The sequence below is a fragment of the Mastomys coucha genome, unplaced genomic scaffold, assembly GCF_008632895.1.
Source record: "Mastomys coucha isolate ucsf_1 unplaced genomic scaffold, UCSF_Mcou_1 pScaffold15, whole genome shotgun sequence".
NCBI lineage: Eukaryota > Metazoa > Chordata > Mammalia > Rodentia > Muridae > Mastomys > Mastomys coucha.
In genome coordinates this window covers 167,853,547-167,879,402 of record NW_022196897.1, presented here as the reverse complement: position 1 = coordinate 167,879,402, position 25,856 = coordinate 167,853,547, and the positions used below count along the sequence as shown (strand labels likewise).

Genomic DNA, 25,856 nt, shown 5'->3' with positions numbered 1-25,856 from the left:
TGGTTTATTTACTTATTATATGTAAGTACACTGTAGCTGTCTTCAGACACCCCAGAAGAGGGCATCAGATGGCATCAGATCTCATTATGGATGGTTGTGAGCCATCATGTGGTTGCTGGGATTTGAACTCAGGACCTCTGGAAGAGCAGTCAGTGCTCTTAACTGCTGAGCCATCCCTCTAGTCTAGAACCTCTCATTCTGTAAACAGAACCTCAAAGAAATCGGTACCTGGGCAGCCCATGTGAGTGTTTCACTATGTGAAGGTATCATATGTCTTAACACTTTGATGAGCCGGGCGGTGGTGGCACACGCCTTTAATCCCAGCACTTGGGAGGCAGAGGCAGGTGGATTTCTGAGTTCGAGGCCAGCCTGGTCTACAGAGTGAGTTCCAGGACAGCCAGAGCAACACAGAGAAACCCTGTCTCGAAAAACAAAAAGAAGAGAGGAAGAACCATACTCGCAAAACATTTTCAGGGCTGGTGAGGTGGCACAGCGGGTAAGAGCACCGATTGCTCTTCCAAAGGTCGTGAGTTCAAATCCCAGCAACCACATGGTGGCTCACAACCACATGTAATGAGATCTGATGCCCTCTTCTGGTGTGTCTGAGGACAGCTACAGTGTACTTATAATAAATACATGGGTGCTGTGTTTGGTGGTGCGTGCATACCTTTATTCATAGCACTTAGGAGGGAGAAGTAAGCAAATCTCTGATCAGGCCAGCCTGATCTTAAAAATGAGTTCTGGGTCACCTAGGACTGACTACACAGTGAGACCCTGTTTCAAAAAACAAACAAACAAAAACCCAACTCCAAAACTTGATGGGATCAGGGAACTCTCTTACGGATATTCTCAGTTTGATTCCTAGAATCCAAGTAAAGTTGGAAGGAGAAAAGAACCAACTTCACAAAGCTGTCTTCTAACATCCACACCAACCATCTATATACATATACATATACATAATAATGGTCTGAGAATGTCACACAGTTAGCAAAATGTTTATCTAGCATGTACAAAGCCCTGGGTTCAATCCCCACAACCATATAAACCAGACCTGCTGGTACATGCACCACCTCAGCACTCAAAAACTGAAAGCAAAAGATCAGTTCAAGGTCATCAATACAGAAACAGTTCAGTGAGTAAAGTGCTTCCTATAGAAGCATGAAGAACATAGTCCAGGTCCCCAGAACCCATATAAAGCTAGACACTATAATCTCAGAGAAGTGGGAGGCAGAGACAGAGTTCTCAGACAAGTTAGTCTAGCATTCTCAGTGATAAACAAGAGATTCTATCTTAAGGTAGAAAGCAAGAACCAACACTCAAGGTTGTCCTCTGACTGCCACACATATGCCATGGCACCTGTACACCCACATATATATCATATATACACACGCAAAGATACTTTAAAAGGGGTGGGGGGACCCATGGTCATCTTGACCACAAGTGAGCTCAAAGCTAGCCTGTGTTATGAGACCCTCCCAGCCTTACAAAAAGAAAAAAAAAAATTCTAAAACACCCTCCAGGAGAACAAAATCCGGTTGGGTGGTGGTGGCACACACCTTTAATCCTAACACTTGGAAAGCATAGGCAGGTGGATCTCTGTGAGTTCAAGGTTAGCCTACTCTACAGAGTGAATTCCAGGACAGCCAGGGCAGTTACACAGAGAAACCCTGTCTTGAAAAACAAATAAATCCAATCCCATTCTTAGGCACAGGTATAGGAAACAAAAAAAAACAAAAAACCAAAAAAAACCAAATAAACAAAAAAACCAAAAAAAAAAAAAAAAAAAAAAAAAAAAAAAAAAAAAAAAAAAAAAAAAAAAAAAAAAAAAAAAAAAAAAAAAAAACCCAGAAATACAAGAAAGACAGAAAGACAGACAGACAGACAGAACAAGTGAGAGAAAGGGAAGGAAGGTAGGTAGATAGGTAGCTTGTTTTCTCCTTAGTATAACAAGTCTCAAGTCTCAATCTGTCATTCTTTTTGCAGTACTAGGAATGGAATCCAGGGCCTCACACAAATCAGGCAAACACTATATACAGCCTTAGCCATTCAAGATTTTCTCATCACCGCTTCAATGTACAAGGCTCTAAGTCATAAATGTATGTGGGAGGTGGAGGCAAAGAGGATCCCAAGTTCATTGTCATTTTCAGTTACACAGCAAATCTTGAAGTCAGCCTGGGCTATACAAGACTCTGTCTCGAATAAAAAAAAAAAACAAAAAACAAATAAAAACCTATAGATTTACTATCCTTAGAAGGGAATTAAGCTTCACATACACATAAGAAAAGTCATTCATGGTATACTAAGCCGGAGAGCATTTGGAGAATAAGCACAAACAAAACCAAGCATCTACATGCTGACACTTCACAATGGTAATCCTGGGGTGAAGTAAAGGACAGGCAACAGAGCTGATTTCATATTTTTCACCTCATATTTCTCAGAACTGCTTAAATTTTTTTGCATTGTTGGTTTCACAAAAAGAAAATTAAAGGTACAGCTGTGCTTCCCATATGATGAGAATCTATCAAGGAAGGACAAAACAGCCAGAGCCTCACTGGGAGAAGGTCTTACTTGTGTTTGCTTCCGTTCTTGACAAGGTCCTCAATATCCAGGATGGGGGTGGCCAGCTCTTGCTCCAGGCATTTCTCTGCAGGTAAGATACAGAGTAAGCACAGATGTTCAGGGTCCACTGGAGTATCCAAAGACTCCAAGACACCCAAGGCAGAATAGCGCCTATGAAGCAGGCAACGTGGCACCTACTCCCTTTGGACTTACCAAGTGGACCAGGTCCCCAGGAGAGACCACAATCTGAATCGATCTTAAGGGAGCCCTGCTATAAATGTGAGACAGGTACTAGTGTAAAGTACCAATATCTCCCAGGGTCCCAAACAGCCTGTCTACCCCTGGACATCTCAAAGCAGGACAAGAGAGGCCACAACACCCAGCCTTGGAAGGCGGAGTGAGCAGAGCAGCCCAGACTCACAGCTTTTCATCATGGTTCACAGAGTATAAAGAGTAGTAGCATTTGCCCTAGCTTTCTACCGATCAATGGACCCAGATTGGCACCAAAAGGAGAGCTGGTACCTCAAAAGCCACAGCAGGGCACAAAGGCAGAGCCTAATCACTTAGTTCAACTTGTATTTTATTCCTTTCCTTACAAAAGAAGCTCAGGAACAGGCACTACCTGTGCTAGCTACAAGGCCCAAGGCAGAAGGCCCTTAAGGACTGCCCTGCTATAGCACAATCCCCCAACCTTGAGCTACTGGAATGCCTTAGGAAGTGACTGCCAACTCTGGATCAGCTATATATGAAACTCAGCAAGGCTCCCCTCAACTCCTAGTTCTACTGCCCACTGCGGCTGTTTCATGCCCAATTCAGATGTCAGGCTCCTTCTCTCAATTGAGAGACAAGACTACGGCCCAACTCTTAGCTGCAGAGGTTCGACAGGCAGGCAGGCAGGCAGGCAGGCAGGCACGCACACACAGTGACCTCTCCAAAAATGTCCCTAGGAATAGCAGGGCTAGTACGAAAGGAAGATCATAGCCCTCAGCAGTACCATACAACAGACCAGCCATTTAGTTCACTCTGTACCAGAGACCCAGTTTTCCGTATTTTCTGTTCAGAGCTGAAGAAGGGAAACATGTAGAGGAACAGCAAAGACAGGTAAGGCAAGAAGACAGGTGGGGAGAGATGACTAGAGTTGTTTCAGATCCATTTCTGATTAATGCCTATGTGGAGATGACTTGCTATCTATTTCCCAGGTCCTTCTGGGATGACAGACAGACAGCACTTTACCACCTTCTGTCCTCAGCAACAATACAACCCTTGTGTGTTGGTTTTATATCAACTTGACACAAGCTAGAGTCATCTGGAAGAGGAAACCTCAATTGAGAAAATGTCTCCACTAGACTGGCCTGAGGACAAGCCTATAATGCATTTTCTCCATTGATCCTGACGTGGGAGAAGCTTAGAACCCAAGCTCACTGTGGGTGGTTTCACCCCTAGGCTGGTGATTCCCAGTTATTATAAGTAAGGAACCTGAGCAAGACACAGGAAGCAAGCCTCTTAGTGAGGAAGCAACCCTCCACAGCCTCTGCTTTAGTTCCAGCTTCCAGGATCCTGCCTTGAGTTCCTACCCTTACTTCCCTGGATGATGGACTACAAAACATAAGACAAAATGAACCCTAAGATAACTTCTTCTGGAGCCCCCATGAGGCTGCATCCCATTCTAAAGACAAGCATGGCTGGCCAGCTAAAGAGACATAATCTCAGTGAGTACCAAAACAGAGAATCAGGTTCATAGATAAACAACCATCCAAAGGCCAAGCAGTGAGATAACCAAAGCCAAATATGGAGGGAGCTGGTCTGTAGCTCATAAAACTAAGCCCAGAAGCCTAAGAAGGAGATAAAAAGAGGTCAGAGCTGTTAAGCCAGGTAGAATGGCTCTTTTCTGTCACAAAGGCCCTAGGGCCCTAAAGGAGTTTGTTTACAGTACAGGGCCAACTGCTGTAGCCCCAAAGATCATTCATCCCTATGGACCTATGAAAGGAAAGGACAGTGCAAGTTAGGGCTGGAGCAGAATATCAAGCTTATAGACCCATACAGTGTGGAAAACTGGCTAGGGTTGGTCTCACATGAACTCTACCAGAACCTTCTGGCATAATGCAAAGGAACACCTATACCCAATTCCTTTGCCAGGACTATGAATGGAGGTGGCAAGGATAGTGAAGAAAGAATGAGTAAATCAAGCAGGCACAGGCCATAGAATAGGTAAAGGCAGAACCAGATGAGGAGGGCTGAGGGTTCCCTCATAGAAATGAACAAAGTGCAAGGCAGTGGTGGCATACGTCTTTAATCCCAGCACTTGGGAGGTAGAGGCAGGTGGATTTCTGAGTTCAAGGCCAGCCTGGTCTACAAAGTGAGTTCCAGGACAGCCAAGGCTATACAGAGAAGCCCTGTCTTGAAAAAACCACCCCCCCCATACCCCCCAAAAAAGAAATGAACAAAGTAAGAAGACAGAGTACCTTCAAGGGCCAAAGATATGGTTCAGTTGGTAGACCTCTTCCCTAGTATACAAAAAACTGTGAATTAATCTCCAGCGTTGCATAAGCCAGGGGTGGTGACACATGCCAATAAATCCAGTACTTGGAAGGTAGAAACAAAGACCAGAAGTTCAAGTTCAATCCTGGCTACAAAGCAAGTTCAAAGTCAGACTTTTTTGAGATGCTGTCAAAATAGAAAAAGAGATGAGGGCTGGAGAGATGGCTCAGCGGTTAAGAGCACTGACTGCTCTTCTCAAGGTCCGGAAGTCAAATCCCAGCAACCACATGGTGGCTCACAACCATCCATAATGAGATCTGACACCCTCTTCTGGTGTGCCTGAGGACAGCTGCAGTGTACTTACATATAATAATAAATAAATCTTAAAAAAAAAAAGAAAAAAAGAAAAAGAGATGAACTGTTAAGTTGATCCAAAGGTTAAGAGAATTTGTGCTACCACAGAAAAACAGTTTAGATCCCAGTACCCACATCAGTCAGCTCATAACCACCTGTACCTCCGATGCATTGATCAAATCTGGCTTCTGTAGGTACCCACAGCCATGTGTGCATTCAACAAACAGACACATATACCCTTTAAAAAAGGGGTGGGGGTTGGATAGATGGCATAGCAATTAAGAGAACTGGCTGTTATTCCAGAGGTTCTGGGTTTGGTTTCCAGTACCTACATGGAAGCTCACAACTGTTGATAACGCCAGTTTAGGGGACCCAATTCTCTCTTCTGGACTCTGCAGACACCAGGCATAAAAATGATACACAACATACATAAAAGCAAAACATCATATACATGAAAGAAAGAAAGAAAGAAAGAAAGAAAGAAAGAAAGAAAGAGAGAGAGAGAGAGAGAGAAAGAAACAGAGAACGAGAACACCTTCCAGGCAACCCAACACCCATGGAACAACTCACTTAGGGTACTCAATAGTTTCTACCAAGAGACAGGAGCAGTGGCCACAGGCCAGAGTACTGTCCCTAACCAGGCCACTGTAGAAAGGCTTCATGTTATCTGTTTATATCTTCCTATTTTCCACAGACAACTTGGGCTTGAGGGCTCCCAGAAGAGGAGGAGTTGTGGGGCAGTAGACTGTGTCAACAGACAGGACTAGTAAGATAGTAGCAAAATTCAGAACCCCAATAAAACTCATAATTGAGAATGGCAGGAGTTCAATCTAGCTTCCCGACCAGGTTCCTGTCCTGGAGCACATACCATGACATCCCACTAACAGGACCATAACAACAGGTCACATAGCACAGAAACCCAGAGTTCTCCATGCTAATGAGTTATCTAGATAGGCTGAGTGTTTAGCCAATGAATTTTCCTTCCTGAGCATCCCTTCCTGCAAAAGGTATTTAATCTCTGGTTCACCCTGAGTAAGTCATATGTATCCTCACCTGCAGTTTGGACAAATAAGGGTTGTCTCCTTCATCAATAACCACTGCAGAGAGGCCTTCATCAAATAGAGCCTCACCTAAGTCTCCCTTTAGAAGGCCTCTCTGTACTCCTGACACTCACTGGAAGCTAAGTCAAATCTCCCCTCAACATGTGCCACCCCACCCCCACCCCAGGGATCATTGCAGTTGCACATTGTGCCCCACTACCCCCAACTCCCCATGATTCCCAGAGGTGTCTGGGTACCCAGGAGTTTGAGAACCACAGCATCTGTACAGCCCCCACCATTTCTCACCAGGAGAAACACAGGCTGGGATCCCTATCTTAGATTGTATTTAGCCTCCCCTGAGTGGCTTGTCAACAGCTGGCACTCAAGCAGCAAGGAAGAAACACAATCTAGTGCTCCTGTGTTTTGCCTCCCTGAGTGTGGCTTATTGACAGAAATGCAGACCCATACTAAGAAGCTAACAAGGACAGGAAATGACAACTCTAATCATGGAGTTTCCAAACTGGTTACTAGGCCCAGACTCACAGTATCCATATCAGAGACCTGAGGGCTGATGCAGGTACACATCTACATCTAAGGCCTGACAATCACACACTGAGACAACTAAAAGTTGTCTCACCAGACCAAAAAATAAAGCAAGCAAGAAGAAAGATAGCTGATGTGCTCACCACAGAGCCATATTATATCATATCCTTCCAACAACTGAAAACAAAGATGCTGGATGATGAGAGACCCTCTCTCCTGAGGTTAGGCTTCTGGCCTGACCAGCAACAGATGCAAAAGCCTCACTTCTAGGGCCTTGAGCAATAAGCAAAGAAGTTAACTCTAGGACCACCAAAGCCTTACAAGTGCTCCAGGGCCACATCACCTGAATCCTCTTACTTTATAGAGGATTTTCAGTCTTAAGACTAGGGTAGAAACAAAAGAAACTCTAATCTGAAAGAGGCTGAAGGACCCAGCCATTCAGCCAGTTGTGCAAATGTATGACTCCTGAGGTTACAGAAAACAGTGAAGGAGACATCACAAGAAGCTTTTCTTGCCATAACTCAGCAAATGAAAAAGAGGGATGCAACAAACTCAGAGGAAGACAGGTGTGTTCAACTCCCAGCTCAAAGTAATGACACCTGTATTCAAGCTCTTAGGGATACTTGTCAAAGCCCACTTCTGTCAGAAATAAACCAGGCTGCCAACGGGAAAGCAGGTACGCAACATGGACCCTGTTTGAACAGGTCACCTGTACAATGTGAGAGCCATTCCTGAGCCATTCTTGGACTGCATGAACACTTCTCCATATACCAATGAGGAAACCCCTCACGATCAAAAGATACCACCCAAATATACAGCCACTCTCTGTCGTACAGGGTAAAGCAGATAGGTTATGGTGCTACTAAACTCTAGAAGACTGCACAAGCTTCACCCAAACTGTGCAACATCCAGTAGGAATAGTTTGAAGTTGGTCTTACCTTCCACATTGTTGTAGAAATGACAGGAGCGACTTGCTACCTTCTTACGGCACAAACTGATCTGTAAGATGAAAGACAGAGAGTGCTTACCAGGGGTGGCTAAGAAATAGGTCACCCCCAGCCTTAAGGCCTCGCCAACAACTTCCCCAAGTTAATCTTCCTTGTGTTCTCTAAGCTCTGGCCCAGCCCAGCAGGGAGCACTGTGCCCAGGATTAGCATCCTTGGGGAACAATTCAGTATTCTAAGATTCAGGTACCATCCAAGCAGTAGACCCATGGAGGCTAGGTGCCCAAAGCCCACCTGCATGTGGTTACTCTCCTGCCTCTTCACTTCAGGATGAATACACAGCTGCTCCCGGGAGCCCAGCACACATACCTTGGGCCTGACAAAAGAAAGAACGGAAGACATCAAGGAGAAGCTGCCTCAGAACATGCAGATTACAGTGTGACCTAGCAGAAGGAGCTATCTGGAAACAAATGGGAGCACACAGAAAACTTAGGGAACAAAGAGAAAGGCTAGAATGTGGTAGGTAAGACCAAAAAAAAAAAAAAGAAAGAAAAGAAACCTGGACAGAGCACAGAGCAACCTACTATCCAAATCTTCTACATGGGAGCCCTAGCGAGATATCAAGACTCAACTGGATTTTGTCTAAAGGTAGATTCTTCTTCCATCATGAGCAAAGCTGTCTTGAGGAGCCAGAGCTGACCCTAACCACAGGCATGACAGTTCTGCAAGAAGCCCAGGGTTCAAGGACAGCCATAAGTTCAAAGTTCAAAGCTGCTTTCTCACAGTAAAGGGTATCAAAACCAACCAGTCTTTACCTCCCACATACTACACATATACACTCAGCTGGCTCTGATACGCATCTTCAAACCAAGGTCATTATCCAGATACTCTTCAAGGTGTGAATATGCTGACATACCGGTAGGAAGTATTCCGAAGCTCACTGATGACCTGAGTTAGCTGTGAGTGAGTTCTAGAAGCATAGATGATCTTTGGGATATCTGTGTAGCAGTCTGCACAAGCATAAGGAAAGGGAGTAGCTGTGAGGCATATCCTCAGGTGTGTTTATACACGCAGCACTGAGCTAACTCAGCCCTGTAGACATCTACAAACCTGACACTAGATATTGTGGGTTGCTGTGGTATCCTCATTCCAGGGGAAAAAAAAGCCCTGGCCCCAAGTATATAACCAAAATGGTGAGGAATATAGATGATACAAAATTCCCTTTAAATTCTGCTCCAGAAACAGAGGAAGCCCAGATAAACTGGCCCTGTCACAGGCTCTTTCCCTTCCCTCCCACAAAGGGCCAGGAGAGATGCAGTGAGGGTGGGGAAAGAGGAGTCACCTATTGAGTCTCCACTGGCAGCAGTAGCACTCCTCCAGGATGACAAGGTCCGACTGGCAAAGAGTTCCCCTTGAACTCTCTCAGCAATCTTTAGGGAAGAAACGGCATCTCGGAGATGTTCCCGCCAGGCCAATGTGGTACAGAGGAGGCACAGCGTCTTCCCAGTGCCTGTGGGGCTCTCCAGGATGCCATTCACTTTCTAAATGGAGTCAGCCACAAGCAATGGAAAGGCAGCGGGGTGTGGAGAAACGGAGAGAAGTCAGATAGCTCTGAGATGCACAGCTCACAGCCAGAGGACACAAATTAGATCATGACATTTTCCACTAAAAGACGTAAGTTAAGCTGTCCTCATTAGCCAAGTATGTAGTACACAGAGGCAAGCAGAAATCTGTGAGTTTGAGGCCAAGCTGGTCTACATAGCAAGTTGTAGAACAGCCAGGGCTAAGTAAAGAGACCGTCTCAGAAAACAAAGACTGCCCTCATTAGCAAAATAATTTCAGAGCATTACTCTAAATCTGACAGACTATTTCAGCCTAATATAGTCAGATGACTAATTAGGTGCCAAGTCTCAAAACAGGAAACTGTTCTACAATTCTGGATAAAGGCATTCGTGACATTTCAACAGATTTTGATGTCCTCTATCCCAGATACCAAATGGAAGCCTGAAGAAGGATGAGGAAAAGGTGATCAAATACAAGAGGGCACCTCAAGAAACTCAGTAGAAAGCTATAAGCCCCACACCCCTAAGATTTATAGACTTTTTCCCCGGCTCAAACACAAAAGTCAGTCACAGTGATACATGCCTTCAACCCTAGCATGCTGAAGGCAGAGACAGACAGATCTCTATGAGTTGAAGCTAGCCTGACTTATCCAGAACACCTAGGCTAAAAGTTAGATCCTGTCTCAAAAATAAAATAAAGTAAATCAAAGTTTCATTTTAAGACATTCCAAAACATTTTCCCCAAACGGTGAAAGCTGGGTATTCCTGCTCCCCTGCACAGAAATGTGCCTCCTAAGCCAATGACACCCATTCCTTATCCAATATACTCAACACAAATACCATCCACTCAGAAAGGGCTACAATATACTCTCAAAGCTATCCCTCTCTAGACCTATCTCTTTTGTTTACTTGTTATAGTCTCCAACCAAAGAATGCAGACAGACCTTGTCTAGAATAGATGAGGGTAGGGCTACAGTAGAGGTCTGTTGAAGGTACACCCTCATTGTCCCCTCCCTAGATTGGGCTTTGTAGCTTTACCTTCTGGAGACATTCTAGCACCTTGATCATATATTCCTGTTGGCATGGGTAAGGCTGGAAAGGAAAATCCACTGTCACACCATTCAGGACTACCCTGGGCATATCAGTCTATATTGAGGAAGACGCGGTGGTAGGCCAAGATGCAGGCTGTTTGGGTCTGTTAGACAAACCCCTCTGAACATCTCAGTGTTTCAGCCACTCAAGGTAAGTGCTGGCAGCATGTGGCACCAGGTTTCTCTCTGCAAGAATTCCCTACAACACAGACAAGAAGAAATCAGCCTTTGTAGCCACAGACCATTACACCAATCATTTTAGTTAGCTGTTCCTGTGGGGTCAGAAAATCTGTTATTTCCCTATCAAAAGGAGCTTGGAGCCCACCATGGTGAAACATGCCTTTAATCCCAGCACTCAGGAGGCAGAGGCATGGGGATCTCTTAAGTTCAAAGTCAGCGTGTCCAGTGAGTTCCAGGACAGCCAGGGCTATGCAGACCCTGTCTCAAAAAATAAAAAGGAGCTTAGAGATGTAAAGATGATCTCCTGAATCACACAATTCCATCCTAGACTGAAAAACAAAGCAAAAAGAAAAAACAAAAAAACAATCTAGTTATCAAAACAAGCACAATGTCAGCACTCTACCTGCAACTCTTCAAAAAGTCTGTGACTGAGAACCTGGGAGCAATCCTTGTGGCCTGGACCCGAACACAGAAACGTGAAATGCCTCCAGCCTTTGATGCTCTTAAGGTCGGGGCCATGCACCATTCGGTCCAGGTGGGCACCCAAATGCAAATAAAGTAGTTAAACAGGTGGGGCGTGGTGCTCGTGCCTTTGTTCCCAGCACTCAGGAGGAAGAGACAAGTGGATCTCTGAGTTCGAGGCCTGCCTGGTCTACAGAGCGAGTTCCAGGGCAGCCAGGATTACACAGAGACATCCTGTTTCGTAAAACCAAAACCAAACAAACAAACAAAGGTAGCAAAACAGATTCATATATGTATATCTGTGTAGCCCTCCGCAAGTCACTAAACTTCTCCAGACCGCCAAGTCCACTGACAGGCGAAAGTCTATCCGCCGCCTTGGAACTAACCCAAGGAGGCGCCTCTAGCTAGACACCATTCGGAGCAAGAGCCCCCGGACCCAGAATGCACCGCGGCCGCTTCAGAGCTAGCAAGAGCGTGGTCTATGACATCCACCCACTCAGATAAAACTGTCAAGTAACTCCCAGCTCACTTGTCTCGGTAGGGGTGCCTTTCGAAATCCGGGATCAAACAACTGTAAAGACGCTGAGCCCGCGTGCTCCGGAGTCTGCAGATTGGAACTTCGCGGGCAGATCCGTGTAGCCTCGCCTAAACGCTACACTTCCGTTTCCTCCCTTCCGGTCCGCTACTTTGCGCCCGGGCGGAAACCGGTTCCCCAACTTCTGGGTCAGCAGGTTCCCTCGCCTCTGGACTTCAGGGTTTCGCGCAGTGGACTTGGCCTCATCTCTGTATTCTATCCAGAGCATGTAAAATCGTCTAGAGTCTCACTTGTCTCCCACTCTGTTTGTTTGTTTCGAAACAGGATTTCTCCCTGTAGCCTTAGCTGCCCTAGAGCTCACTGTAGACCAGGCTGACCCGCCTTTTCCAAGTGCTGGAATGAAAGGCATACACCTGCCAGCCACTCATCTCCCACTTTTGCATTATGAGCTCCATCTTCTGGAGTCTACTAGTTCATTTGGCCAGGCCACCTACATTGTCCGCACAACTGCACAAATCTTAAGCTTTCTTTGTGGTTACTGACCTCACTTCACAAAATCCATATATGGCTAAAATCTTGCCTAGACCCGATTAAATGTTCTCATTGCCTCCTCTCTCACATATCCAAGGTCCAGCTTATTTTCCAATCCGTGTCCCCCAGCTGTCAGGTGAGGTCCTCTAAATCTCTAGCACCTAGCACTAGCTGACAGACAACAAGGAGCTACAGGAACTGTAAAGAGCTGCAAAGTCCTTCAAAGTAATGCTGACATCGAAGGTGTTTGTTTATTTCAGGCAATCCCAATAGGCACTAGAAAGAAATTGATGTTTCAGTGGCTGGCTCTCCACTACTAGTAGATGCTTGTTTCAGAGCTTCTCTTTAATACCCAAGTAGTTTCCCACAGATATGCCCATACTCGTGCATGTGAGATCATATTTACAGAACACCCTGATACATCTATAGATTTCTTTCAGGCCCTCATGTCTCATTGGAAAGTTGGAGATGAGGGAGGCCATACACACTGGGATGGGCACCAAGTCCAGGCAAAGCTTCCTGGGCTACTAGTGAAGCTAAGACCTGAGTTGATTCATCTGCTTCCTGGGTTCACATCAAGTCAAGTCTAATTCCACAGCACATAGATAGTTGCTTTGAGGCAGCATGAACAGCTTCCAATGAAACTGTTAGAAATGAATATATTCTAAAGAGATGCGTGTGATATTCCTTTTGACTATCAGATCATTTAAATAGTGGACCCCAAGAAATTGGAATTCTCCAAGAAATGAAGGAAAAGAGTGAAGGGGTACCACACAGAGAAGGGACTCATCTCAGGGAAGGAGATTTTATGCAGTTATGACAACTTGTCAGACCACTCTGCCAGAGAGACTGAAGCTAGAGATGATGGTTAGGCCCAATACTGTTTAGTAATGCACATTCTTTTTTTGTTTGCTTGCTTGTTTGTTTTTTTGTTTTGTTTTGTTTTTCAAGACAGGGTTTCTCTGTATACCCCTGGCTGGCCCGGAACTCACTCTGTAGACCAGGCTGGCCTTGAACTCAGAAATCTGCCTGCCTCTGCCTCCCAAGTGCTGGGATTAAAGGCAGGCACCACCACCGCCCAGTAGTAATGCACATTTCTTGTCCTCCAAATAAACCTAAACCGTATGTCAGAGCCCTAAAGATCACTTGGGAGATAATTGGACTTTACTGTCCCTCTGCCCAATGTTGCCACATTGAAATTTTTTTTCTATCTTCACTATTACATTGTCTGCTTAATTGATCTATTTAGAACAAATTTCCAAGAACAGCCTGTTGGAGCTGCCAGAACCCATGCTTTGATTCTTAACAACTCTAATGACAATACACATAAAATCTATTCTCCTGAATCTATTCTGAGAGATGAAGGGGTGGGTAAACTGAGGAAGGATATAGAAAGTCTTACTCAGGATGCAAAAGAATCTAAACCAAGTCAACAAACTTGGATTCAGTGTTTGATCTGGCAGACTCCAAGGGATTCTCTATGGATAAAACACTATCTCAATAACAGGGTAGATGTGAACCAACAACATAAAAGATTGTAATCAGTATAAAGAGGAGAAATAATATTAAAGGGTTCCCCTGACTAGATGCCAGAAAAGGCTTCCATGAAAACTGTTCTGGGAATAGTATGAGAAAAACTATGTTGCTAGCTATAGGACTTGGACATAAAGTAAGGAACTCAAACAGGCTAAAAAAGAACAGAGTAAAGAGACAATCTAAGGACTCCCACTATGTTTAGGAGTATGTTAATGCCTACCTTGAGGTCTGGGAGATCGGGAATGACTGGATCTTCCTGTATCTGTCTCTAAGAGCCTCCTCATTGTCCACAGCTGCCAAGTACCAGGATTACAGTACACCTTTCCTGTCCTCTTCTTTCTGATGTATGTTAATCCCCAGCACATAACAGGTGTTTTACAGGTACTTGTTGAATGACTGAGTATCCGTCTGAGGTGCCAGATTTCTCCTGGACAATCCAGAGTGAATTCAGATCAGTAAAGAGTTCCAATTTGTAATCTCTTAGTCCGTAAATACCATCCCCAAAGCAGCTACTTATAAATTTCTTTAGTTGACTTTGGTGAGAACTCAAGGTCAGCTTCCAAACATGTCACCATACTGAGGCAAACTATTAATATTCCTACTGTACCTCTAGTATTTGTTCTTACTAAGTGCCTAGCACTGTGCTAGAGACAAACAACACAGCTGGTCTGTAGAGTTCAGACAAAGGACAGAAGTTTGTGAGAGAGTATGCCCAAGGTGAGATTATGGCAGTACAGTCCTATGAACCTACCAGGGTGCTTTTCTATCTGCAAGAGAAGACTGAAAGGTTGAGAAGGTTACTTCTCTTATCTTGATTTCAGAAGCTTAGTTTAGCCTCTGGAGCAGAGTCCACCTAAAGTATATTAAAATACTTAGATGCAGATACAGTAACTTATCTAGAGGATGTGCCTACTTCCAAAGGGGTCAACGCCATTATTAGAAATAGATTTGTGTGCTTCTCCCTTCTTCCAACTCCCTCCCAAAGCAGAATTCCAATGTACACTCAGAACTGTGTTTTCTCTGAGTGAATGAGCTTGGTATTAATGTCAAGTAGAGAATGTCAGAGCTGGTGCGGGAGCCTGCCTCTAGCTCATACCAAAGCCCTGTTCTAGGTTTCATGTTAGCTCCCGACTTCTATCTGAAGGCTCTGAAGGCAAACCTATATCCAGGGTATTCATGTTGGCAGAATTTGCTTCCAGGGGTGGTAGCTTTAAGGTTTTGCTGACTACAGGATGGCAATAGCTTTTATTTCTTTGCCACTTGACTCCATAGTGACAACTGTCTATCCTGTTTTGAAAGTGTTCCTGTTAGGGTTGGAGAAAAAGCTCAGTGGTCAGGAGCATTTGCTGCTCTTGAAGAGGACCAGAGTTCAGTTCCCAGCATCTACACTGGACAGAATACAACCACCTTTAACTACAACTTCAAGTGATTTAATTTCCTTTTGGCCTCCATAGGCACCTGTATACAGGTGCATACACACACACACACACACACACACACACACACACACACACACACACGAAAGGGGGAGGAAGAGAGAGAGAGAATAAAACAAATCTTTAGGGAAAGGGGGGCTTCTATATATTTGGGCCCACTGGATATTCCCTTTTGAAATCTTTTAATCCACACAATGCAATCTAATCCCAACTGTCAAATACATAGGCCCAGGCTCAGGTATATAGACCAGGTGCAAGGTTGTGTGCAATGTTAATAGGCTGGCTCCTTGTACACCTGGTCCTTAGGTTTGCCCCTGACTTTTGCCTTTCTGGGTGGCCTTATCTTCCTTAAAGTCTTGGGGGATTTTCAGAATCTTCTAGCCGTATGAGTTAAATGTTTGTGAAATAAGCCCTTCTTCTCTTGATTTTAGTAACTCCATCTCAAAAGTGGATGAGAAAGCCCGTTGGATATCAGGTTGTCTCGACAGTAAAGGCAAATCTCGTGTTTCCTACTTGTCCTAGTAAGTCTTAACTGTCACCTTAGCACAGCCTAGAGTCACACGAGAAAGAGATTTCAATTGAGGGATTGCCTGGATCAAAACCTACCTGTGCCCATGTCTTTGGAGGACTATCTTGATTGTTAATTGCTGGGCAGTATACCCCTAGGCAGCTTTTATTAAACTATATAAGAAAGCCAGTAAAACATAAGCCCATTTGTGAGCCAGAGAGCAGCATTTCTCCATGGTTTCTGCTGCATTTCCTTAAAAGTGACTAGGTTTCTTCGTCAGAGGTAATGCTTTATGGAGTAGCAAGCAGACCTGATTTCAGGTTCCTGCCTCAACTTCTTTTTATGATGGGATGTAACCTGTAAGATCAAGTAAATCCCTCCCCTCATGTTGCATTGATGGAGCTTATTTTTCTCCTTAGGATCTCACTATGTAGCCTTGGCTGACCTAGAACTCACAGAGATCCTCTAGCCTCTGACTCTCAAGTACTGGAACTAAATAAAGGTAAGCACTACCATACCCAGCCCTTGACCAAAACATTTTATCACTCCAGGAATGAAAGTAGAACACATATGCATGTATACACTCAGCTCTAGCAAATCTCTCTTCTGTCTTCTGGAGTCTGACACTATGGGTCCATCTTACACCAAAGAAGCAAAGGCCCAGAGAGGTTAGGAGCTCTTTCTCCATCAGAGAATGTGAAAGCTGGTGCTAGAACCTGACTCAAGGTCACATCAAATCCCTGTCATAGGCCTTACCACACCCTGATTTAACCAGAACCTGTTCATTCCCTGGACAGAGTTACCACAGATATTCTTGTAGTACAGTGTCACCCTTTGCAAACGAGTGAGTCCTTTCCTTTTAGTACTTAACAGGGGCTTAGAAGATATCCAGTCTCTAGCAACCTCCGTCACCCACCCTGACTATGGGACAAGCCCATACTCTGTCTGGTGCGGCTCCTTCCATGCCTATTTTGGGGGAATGAGTCTTATCTCCACATCCTCTAAGACACACAAAGCCATATTATATTACAGGAGTGTCATCCATGGCTGCTGGCAGATGAAATATAGGCTCTTGCTGCATCCTTTACTTCTCTCTCTCCATCTCCTCCCACTGTCTTGCCTTTGATTGCTCCCCGCGTTTGTTCGTTCACTGTCTTGTCTATCTGTCTCTTTCCTTCTTCACCCTCTCTCTCTTCCTCCCTTCCTCCCATCCTCCCTTTCCTCTTTCCTTTCCTCTCTTTCTTCCTCTCCCCTCCCCTTCCTCCCACCCCCTCTCCCTCCATCCATCCCTCGCTCCCTCCCCCTCCTGCCGCGCCCGCCCTTCCTCCCTCCCCTCCACAGCATTGCAGCATTCGCAGACTGCAGCTCCCAGACGCCGCCCGCATCCCTCCGGCCTCCGAAGCCCCAGCCGCCGCCAGCACCATGGCCAGCACCGTATCTGGTAGGGCTCGGGAGGCTAGGGGATCATGGGATGGCAGTGGGTCTTACCAGAGGCCATTGTCTAAGCAGAGGCCTCGCCTGACGCTGGAGCAAGTTACTGACTCCGTTTTCCTGGGTCGGATCTTGTGCATGGCGAGGCTGAGCTGGCTCTGCAGGAACGAGGATCCAGAGTCCTTAAGGGGCGGAGGGGAACTCCAGTGAGAAGGAGCTGCTGCGAGGCGCGGGGCAGGAGCCGCGCCCTAGGCAGGGTTGAATGAAATCCGGCTCCCCGGGGCATTGCCCCTTCAGGCGCCGGGGTGCGGGGCCAAGGTGCGACTGCGGCAGAGCGGCTCTGCGGATTCTTGCTTGCGGATAAGAGTGCCTGCAGTTCGGCTGGCAGGTCCCCTAAGGCTCCAGCTACCTTGGGTTTCAGTGTCATTGAGTCTTCGTAGGGGATTGAGGGGGAGGTGGAACCCTCCACAGAAGCCTGGACCTTGGTCCCTGAGAAATGGGGGAAGGGCGCAGGGACACAGGAGGGGACCTCTCAATCGCGTGCGGAGAGAGACTGGAGCCTGCGACAAGCGAGGCTTCCTCGCCCCCATTCCCCACTGTAACCGTTGTACCGGGGAACCACCCTCTGTGACGCTAGGGCCACCGACTTCAGCCAGAAGAACCTCCGCCCTTTGAGCCACTGAGTATAAGTGGAGAGGCTACTGCATTTCCAAACATTTTCGGGGTATGGGTGGGGTCTGCTTTCATAGGAAGCCTCTCACACCTCTGACTGCATAGAGGGTCAAACCGAGGCGGAGGAAAGGACACCAGCAGTATACTAGGTCCCTGCATGGTTGTGGTGGCTCCTCTAGAGACCTGAGAGCGAGCTGGACAGCCCCGCCCAGTCCCTAGTCTCTGCAGGGTTTCGGTTTTTTGTTTGTTTGTTTGTTTGTTTTCTGGGTTCTTGAGACTGCAGGACTCAAGACACCCACCTCCTGACCTTGGTTTCTTCTAAGAACCTCACGTCTTGCTGCCTTTCCTTCCCTCAGCCCAGAAGGCTGATCTCGGCGGTCAAATAGGTCAATGCGTGGTTCTCCTTGGCTTTGGCCCCAGGTACAAACTCCACCCATCACGAGGGCCGCCTTGAAGCCGCCCCTTAAGGCTAGAGATGTCCAGTATCAGCCAAGGAGGCTACCACGTGGGTAAAAGACCCTTTAAGCTCCAGCTCCAAAAACGTGGATCAAACGTTAGCTTTGTGCTACAGACAGACTTGGCCCTCTTTCCATCAGCCCCAGGTAGTGTCTTCCTCTTGGTTAATGTCTCTCACATACCAGTTTCTTATTAGTTATCCTGTCCTCTCCAATATGCTCACATTCCTGCAGCCAGATCATAGAGCTGGCCTGTCCCCAGGCCCTGCCAATGGTCACTTATCTGCTCCTTAAGGATCTGTCTTCTGAGAAGAAAGCTCCCCATTGTCTATCAAAATAAGAGAAACCATACCAAGGAATATGTCCATGACCGCCAGACACTGCCCCTGACTGCAGCTGCAACATATGGTACCTCACTTACCAGTTGAACACTTGGGTTTCCTGCTTTGACATCAGGAATCTCTGACCTACCTGGACAGCACCCCACCCTTCTCTCCAGGTATTCACTCCTGCTGGGCTGGTACTGCTCCCTGAATTCCTGACAGCATCCTACATGCTGAGGTGCTAAGTTATCTGTAAGATAGCCTCCTGGTAAAGGTTCTTAAATTTGATGTTATCTGCTAGAAACCTGCAGTACTTTCCCTGTGAATGTTTCACACTCAAGCCAAAATGGCCTTTGAGCAACTGTCAGGTTCCAGGTCCCTGACAGCCTATCAGGACGGCCTATCAGGGGTTTCGATACAAGATGAGAAATAATAATATGGAAAGCTAGGACCAGCAGGGAAGTGGATGCTAGCTAGCTCATACTTGAAAAGAACAAAGCCCCTTCTTTCTGGCCTCTTTCAGGATTCTGCTCTATCCTGCCCTAGACCCTGTCCTACTCCTTGCATCCTGTCTCCTCAGCACAAGACTAACCTCCTCTAGATCCACCAGATATCTACTGGCTTGTTACTGCCAATCCCTCAGATCCTCTAGCTCCTCATCACATGATCTGAAATACGTCCCTCTACTTCCTTTGTTGGATCAACCTTTTATAGTACAAATACATGAAAAGACAAAACTTGGCTAGGCATGGAACACTCAGGAAGTGGAGGCAGGATGATCAGGAGTTCAAGGCCAGGCTTTGCTGCATAGTGAGTTCAAGGTCAGCCTAGGCTATATTATACCCTGCCTTAAAAAAAAAAAAAAACAACAACCACAGCAAACAGAAAGAAAAGGAGGAAGGAAAGGAAGAAGGGGTAGAAGAAGTAGAGAAGAGAAGAAAAAATAAAGCAAGGCTGGAGAGATGGCTCACAGTACAAGAGGTTTGGCTGTTCCTCCAGAGGACCCAGGTTTGTTTCTTACCACCCACGTGGTGGTGGCTCACAAATTTCTGTAACTCCAGTGTCAGGGGATCTAACTATTCTATTCTGACCTCCATGAACATCGGGCACAAATGTGATACCACAGATGTACATGCAGACAAAAGAAAACTGTACCCATACATATAAAATAAAATAAAAAGCATGAAGTCCTTTTTGAGGTCTGTCCCCTCCTGACTTTTCCCCTTCTTTTCCCTCCTGAATTCTCCTGAAGACAATGACTAGCCTTGCTTTACCCACTTTGGGGTTGCTTTTGCTCCCTCTGCTGCTGCTAGGGATCTGTGCTGCTTTTAAATGAATCTGACTAATTACAAATTTTAAACCAAACTAGCATTCTCTGTGTTTGTTGTAGGAGGACAAAATTTACCATGAAAGTTTTGGCTGGGCAGTGGTGGGGCATGCCTTTAATCCCAGTTCTTGGGAGGTAGAGGCAGGCAGATTTCTGAGTTTGAGGCCAGCCTGGTCTACAGAGTGAGTTCCAGGACAGCCAGGGCTATACAGAGAAACCCTGTCTTGAAAAAAACAAACAAAAAACCCCAAAAAACAAACAAACAAACAAACAAACAAAAAAGTTTCTACTCTATACCCTCAATTCTTTGCCAACTCATTTTTTTTTTTTAAATTATCACAGGTAAAACTTGATCAGAAAGTTTCTGGTCTATCTAATAAATGCTTCTTCAAGCACCTCTTCTCTGTTACCTCAAAGAGTGCTAGTAGGTAATCAGACATGGAAATGGGCTTCTTCCTCTTCCATCACTTCTTCTCTTCCTCCTCCTCCTCCTTTCCTCCACCCCATCTAGATCTGAGTCTTAGAGCCTACACGACTTTGGGAATTGATAGAACAGAGGGAGAAATACTGATCATCTAGAATTGCATTTCAATGAATGTTGTTAATGTCATCCCAGAAAGCTAAGACCTAGCATTGTCCCTGAGGAATGGAGTAACTATTACCAAGACAGTAGTTTCCAATGGAGTTGGAGTGAATGGACCCAGAACAGTTAGATTATTTACATTTTAAAAGTGAGCACTTCTTTCTTTCTGTTGGGGGTCAGGGTCATAGTTACCAGTTTCCCTCCCTTTTTAGTTGAGTAGCAAGAATACTGGACAGGGGCACTTGATCTGGAAGGAAGCAGTGAGCTTGTAGCTCAGTTGACAGCTCTTATATATGGTTTGTCTTTGCCCTTGTAGAACCTGCCTATCCTACCTGAAAGGGCAGTGAGTGGATTTTTGGAGAGAACAAAGTTTCACCATAAAGTGATAAATGTGGAGGAAGCAGTAGTGTCTGAGACCTTACTCAAGTTTACAGCCAGAGAGAGATGCTCTACAGGTGGAAGTCTCAACTACTTGGGAGTTGAGGCCAAGAAGGTTACTTGAACAGGAAAGTCCAAGGCCATCTTGAGCAATATAGCAAGATCCAGTCTTTGAGGAAGGGAAAAGGGGAGGCAAGAATGAAAGGGGCGGGGGCTACTGGGAAAGTTTTCTACAGCTGTACTTGTCCTGCTCAGGAGAAGAGGCAGAAACAGGCAACTTTTTATGAGTTGGAAACAAACCAACAAACAAAGATACAAAGTTACCAGTAATCACAGAAAGGTATACTCAGATAAAGAAACAATTTGAACACTGGCAACCAGAGACACAGAAAGACAAAAAAAAAAAAAAAAAAACCCTAGGTTTAGCAGCTTACATTTGTAATCTTAACACAGGAGGCTGAGGTAGAAAGACTATTGGGAGTTGAAGGGCAGCCTGGACTGGAGTAAAACCATGTTTAAAAACAGAAAAACAAAACAAGCAAAAATCCTTAAGCAGAAAGACACAGGAACAGTGATTAAGTAAAAAAAAAGACAGAAGAGAGAGACCCTGACTGAATTGTTATAGTTTCTTCAGACTAATTAGAAAAATACCTTTAGGCTGGGCATTTCTTCTAAAAAGCAGAAATTTATTTTACCTATAGACTAGAAACTCAAAGTCAAGGCACCAATAGATTTGCTTGTCTAGTCCTTGTAACTTCATGTGTTGGAAGAGCTGAAGCATTACTAAGAACCCTGTACAGCCGGGCGTGGTGGCGCACGTCTTTAATCCCAGCACTTGGGAGGCAGAGGCAGGCGGATTTCTGAGTTCGAGGCCAGCCTGGTCTACAGAGTGAGTTCCAGGACAGCCAGGACTACACAGAGAAACCCTGTCTCGAAAAACCCAAAAAAAAAAAAAAAAAAAAAAAGAACCCTGTACAGTAAGATCATTAATCTCATTCAGGAGTTTGCACACACACACACACACACACACACACACACACACACACAAATCCCAAAACTGTTTTGATTTTCTTATTTCAGACAAGGTTGTACTCCAGTTTGTACCTTTATGACCTGCTCACCTCCTGACACTATCATACAAGGGTAGGACTTTAACCTGTGAATATTGGGAAGTGAACATTTGGACCACAGCAGGCAGAGAAAAACATACAAAAAGTGTAAGAGACAGAATCAGGTCAGGCATGGTAGTGCACATCTGTAATCCTAGTTTTTGAGAACATGAGTTCAAACATCAATCTGATGTACATGATAAGTTCCAGGCCATCATGGGCTATATAGCAGACATTCTAAAATGAAAACAAAAACAAAAACGAAAACATGGTAGTACACACCTATACATCCAAGTTTGGGAGATGGAAGCACACAGATGAAGAATTCAAGGTCATTCTAAGCTACAAGGTGAATTTAAGGCCAGCTTGGATTACATGAAAACCCATCACAAAACAAAACAAATATGCACGTAAAGACCAAAGTAGAAGACAAAGATATAGAAATACCACATGGTCTTGGTACCTGCTCACCTTGACTTCATATCTACAGCCTACAAGGAGAAGATGAAGGAGTTATCTGTGCTGTCGCTCATCTGCTCCTGCTTCTACTCTCAGCCTCACCCGAACACCATCTACCAGTATGGGGGTGAGTGTATCCACACAGCTGCTGGCCCTGCTCTGCTAGGGCCTGACAGCCTTATTTCTCGTTTCTTCTGGCCTCTGGCAATGCTGTGAACTGACTGGAGAGAGTCATTGTGGGAGGAGGGACCCATGCTAAAGAGTAACAGCACCCCTTCTCAACTCTTGTTGGGATGTATGCTGGGAATAAAACTCTCATCCTGCCTGTATGCCCAAACTAGGCCTCCTGAAGTCCCATCTGGTCTTGCCCTACAGATATGGAAGTGAAGCAGCTGGATAAGCGGGCCTCTGGCCAGAGCTTCGAGGTCATCCTCAAGTCTCCTTCTGACCTATCTCCAGAGAGCCCTGTGCTCTCTTCTCCTCCCAAGAGGAAGGATGCTTCCTTGGAAGAGCTGCAGAAGCGTCTGGAGGCAGCTGAGGAACGGAGGAAGGCAAGGACTCTCCATACACACTTGACATTGCTGGCCAGTCCCTTTCCTTGGTCAGGATATTGGGCTGGGTAGTGCAGAACTTGTTGCTGAGCAATTGGAATGAGATGAAAGATGGATGTGCCAAAATAGTGACAAACACAGGGCAACAGAAACCACATTCTTGAGGGTGAACTCAATCATGGCAGAGGGAGGTCAGGTTGTATTCCTCCAGAAAGAGCCCTTAGGACATAAAGCTGAGGCTAGTGCTCCTTTCAGGGCAGAAGATCGAAGAGAAAAGGTCTCACATCTAAAGACTGTTAGCTGGGTTGGGTAGGTAGTTCAGTGGGGCCCTGGAAGATATGAATGGGGCTCACAGTCTCTCCTTCATACCAGCCCCTTTGAGACTGAAACACAGGGAACAAAACTTGTTTTAGGGTCAGGCAGTGATGGCACATGCCTTTAATCCCAGCACTTGGGAGGCAGAGGCAGGTGGATTTCTGAGTTCGAGGCCAGCCTGGTCTACAGAGTGACTTCCAGGACAGCCAGAGCTATACAGAAAAACCTGTCTCAAAAAAACAAAAAGAAAAAAAAAGTGTTTTAGGATTGAGATTATAAAGGCAAAGACCACTGGACAGGGGAAAAGACTTGATTCATACTCAACAGGCCCCAGGCTCAGCATGGTTACCTTGAAGACTGATGTACCCATAGGTGCTCAGCATCATTCAGGAGGCAACTTAGGCCAGTAGTTAATCATCCCAGGGTTCTTGACTCTCCCCATTATTTGTTATCCCAGGATCACCAGACACTCCTTTTCTAGCCATAGTAGGATATAGTGGCACCACAATGTCCCTTCCCAGATCACTGTGGGCACAGGTCTTTGCTGAGCAATAGTGGAGAGCTAGGACCTAGCTGATCTAGCTGCATCTATACCTGTGCAGTGTTTAACAGACAGTAGTCGAGAGGTGGTCTGGAGAGGCAACCACAACTCACAGTTCAGAATTTGCCCTGCTCCTTCAATATTTGTGAGGTTGGGAATTCTCAGTTCAACAAGAAAACTCTGTGGCCGAGGGTAGCACAAACGGCAAGCCGTTGCGGTTCACTTGGCACTAGAGGGCAAACAGATTTGTCAGTTCAAAAGCTCCAGAAGTTCCAGGCAAACTAGGATGGGGTGCAGGACAGTGTAAGGCGCCTAGCCTCATAGAAACTAGTCGCAGGGACGCAAGGAAGAGTGATGAGTACTGGTTGGTGCCAAGACAGAGGGACAAGTGAGTCATGGCCAAGCTGGGAACAGAAGGACAGAGCGGCCTTTTACAACAGAAATTTGACTTCATCCCAACCTGCTTGGGTCTCAGGTCAGAGAGAGTAGAGGCCATCATCAGGACAGCTTCTGGGTCCATGTCCTGGCAGGTGGAGTGCATAGGGCTTGTCAGTTGGGCACTAGAGAGTGAAGGTCTGGCTTAGGAGGAATTAGGGCCACTGCTCACTAACCCCTAGCTCTGTGCAGACTCAGGAGGCTCAGGTGCTGAAGCAGCTGGCCGAGCGGCGTGAGCATGAGCGGGAGGTGCTGCACAAGGCGCTGGAAGAAAACAATAATTTTAGCCGCCTGGCGGAGGAGAAGCTCAACTACAAGATGGAGCTGAGCAAGGAGATCCGCGAGGCGCACCTGGCAGCGCTGCGCGAGCGACTGCGTGAGAAGGTAGGCACGCGCGGGGGGTGGGGTGGGGTGGAATGGGGTTGGAGTTTGGGGGTTGGGATTGGAGTGTAAGGAGGGGGCACTGACGTGGAGGGCGTGGTCACAGCGGGACAGACTCTGGGTGTGAGATCTGGTCTGTGCATCAGTGAGAAGGTCCTAATCATGTCTTTCTAAAATTGAGCACTTCCCCTCAGCCTCGGAATCAGACCCAGAACCGGGTTCTAGTGAAATACATTCAACAATTACAGTAGTATATGGTTAAATTAGTTATGAAGCGCTCTGAAGGAATTTGCATGCCCGCGGGATCCAGCTCCAAGAGGAGATGGAACTTGTTTACGTTGGGTGTCAGATGCTCAGTCCCTTAGTCGGATCCTTAAGCACTGTGGCTCCAGCTCTCCTGAAGTATAGTGGTGCACCTATATACCTGGAAGTTCCTGGGGACACTCTTACCCATGGCCGCTCCTCAGGATTCTTCCACCTGTCTTCACAGGAGCTGCATGCCGCTGAGGTGCGCAGGAACAAGGAGCAGCGGGAGGAAATGTCTGGCTAAGTAGCATTGGACCCAGTGGCGACAAGAACATTTTCCGGTTTTGTTTTTGTTTTCAATTCTGTCTAGATGCGAATTTTGTGCCTGCTCCTATCTGCTCCCCTGTACCCCCCAGCTTCCTGCTTTTTTCCCACACTCTGAACTGTCCAGTCCTTGTATTGTGTCTGACCTTGGGCTCTTCCTGAAGGAGCTCCTTAGGCAGGAGATATGGTCCCCTATTCAGACACTAGGCCAGGTGTGGCTGGGGCTCTCTTAGTGGCCCTCTTAGTGGATGTGTTGGCAACCTTAATAAATCTAGTGGCAGTGGCACAAACGTGTGGATTTTCATTCAGGTTCTCAGACCTGGTTGAATGAGAGTCCATCCTCTCAGCTTCTGCAGGCCAGATAGCAGCATCTACCTGAAATTTTATAGGAAACTGTGGAGAGACTCTGTAGAAGGCAAAGAATGACTGAGGACCCCCCAGAGCAGGTTGGACCCACTCTGTCACTGTGGTCAGCCCAGGAACCTATGTGCATTAGAGCTACTAGAGCCAGAGAGTGTGGTTTCACGGGAGTCCTGAGCTTACCTGGTCCAGGTGTACCCTGGGTCA

General features: G+C 46.1%; 2 protein-coding genes across 4 annotated transcripts in view; one reads left to right on the top strand and one right to left on the bottom strand.

The window, feature by feature from the left end:
* The window catches only part of Rtel1 (regulator of telomere elongation helicase 1), a 37,629-nt gene extending 25,745 nt beyond the window's left edge, over positions 1-11,884 (bottom strand). For 2 of the 3 annotated variants that reach the window (XM_031373071.1, XM_031373073.1), the window contains exons 1-7: positions 11,743-11,884; positions 10,519-10,770; positions 9,261-9,459; positions 8,835-8,928; positions 8,213-8,294; positions 7,913-7,973; positions 2,569-2,644 (exon numbers count right to left, since the gene is read on the bottom strand). In XM_031373071.1, the coding sequence (XP_031228931.1) occupies positions 2,569-2,644; positions 7,913-7,973; positions 8,213-8,294; positions 8,835-8,928; positions 9,261-9,459; positions 10,519-10,620 (614 nt within the window). In that variant the 5' untranslated portion in view covers positions 10,621-10,770; positions 11,743-11,884. Of the gene's footprint in view, positions 1-2,568; positions 2,645-7,912; positions 7,974-8,212; positions 8,295-8,834; positions 8,929-9,260; positions 9,460-10,518; positions 10,771-11,154; positions 11,418-11,742 lie in introns of those variants that run through there. The other variant, XM_031373072.1, reaches the window with a different exon arrangement.
* Positions 11,885-16,890: 5,006 nt separating this feature from the next.
* Positions 16,891-25,579, top strand: Stmn3 (stathmin 3). Its single transcript, XM_031373069.1, has 5 exons — positions 16,891-17,200; positions 22,528-22,623; positions 22,872-23,047; positions 24,531-24,722; positions 25,210-25,579. The coding sequence occupies exons 1-5, from the start codon at positions 17,182-17,184 to the stop codon at positions 25,267-25,269; spliced, it is 543 nt and encodes a 180-aa protein (XP_031228929.1). The 5' UTR covers positions 16,891-17,181; the 3' UTR covers positions 25,270-25,579.
* Positions 25,580-25,856: the final 277 nt, after the last annotated feature.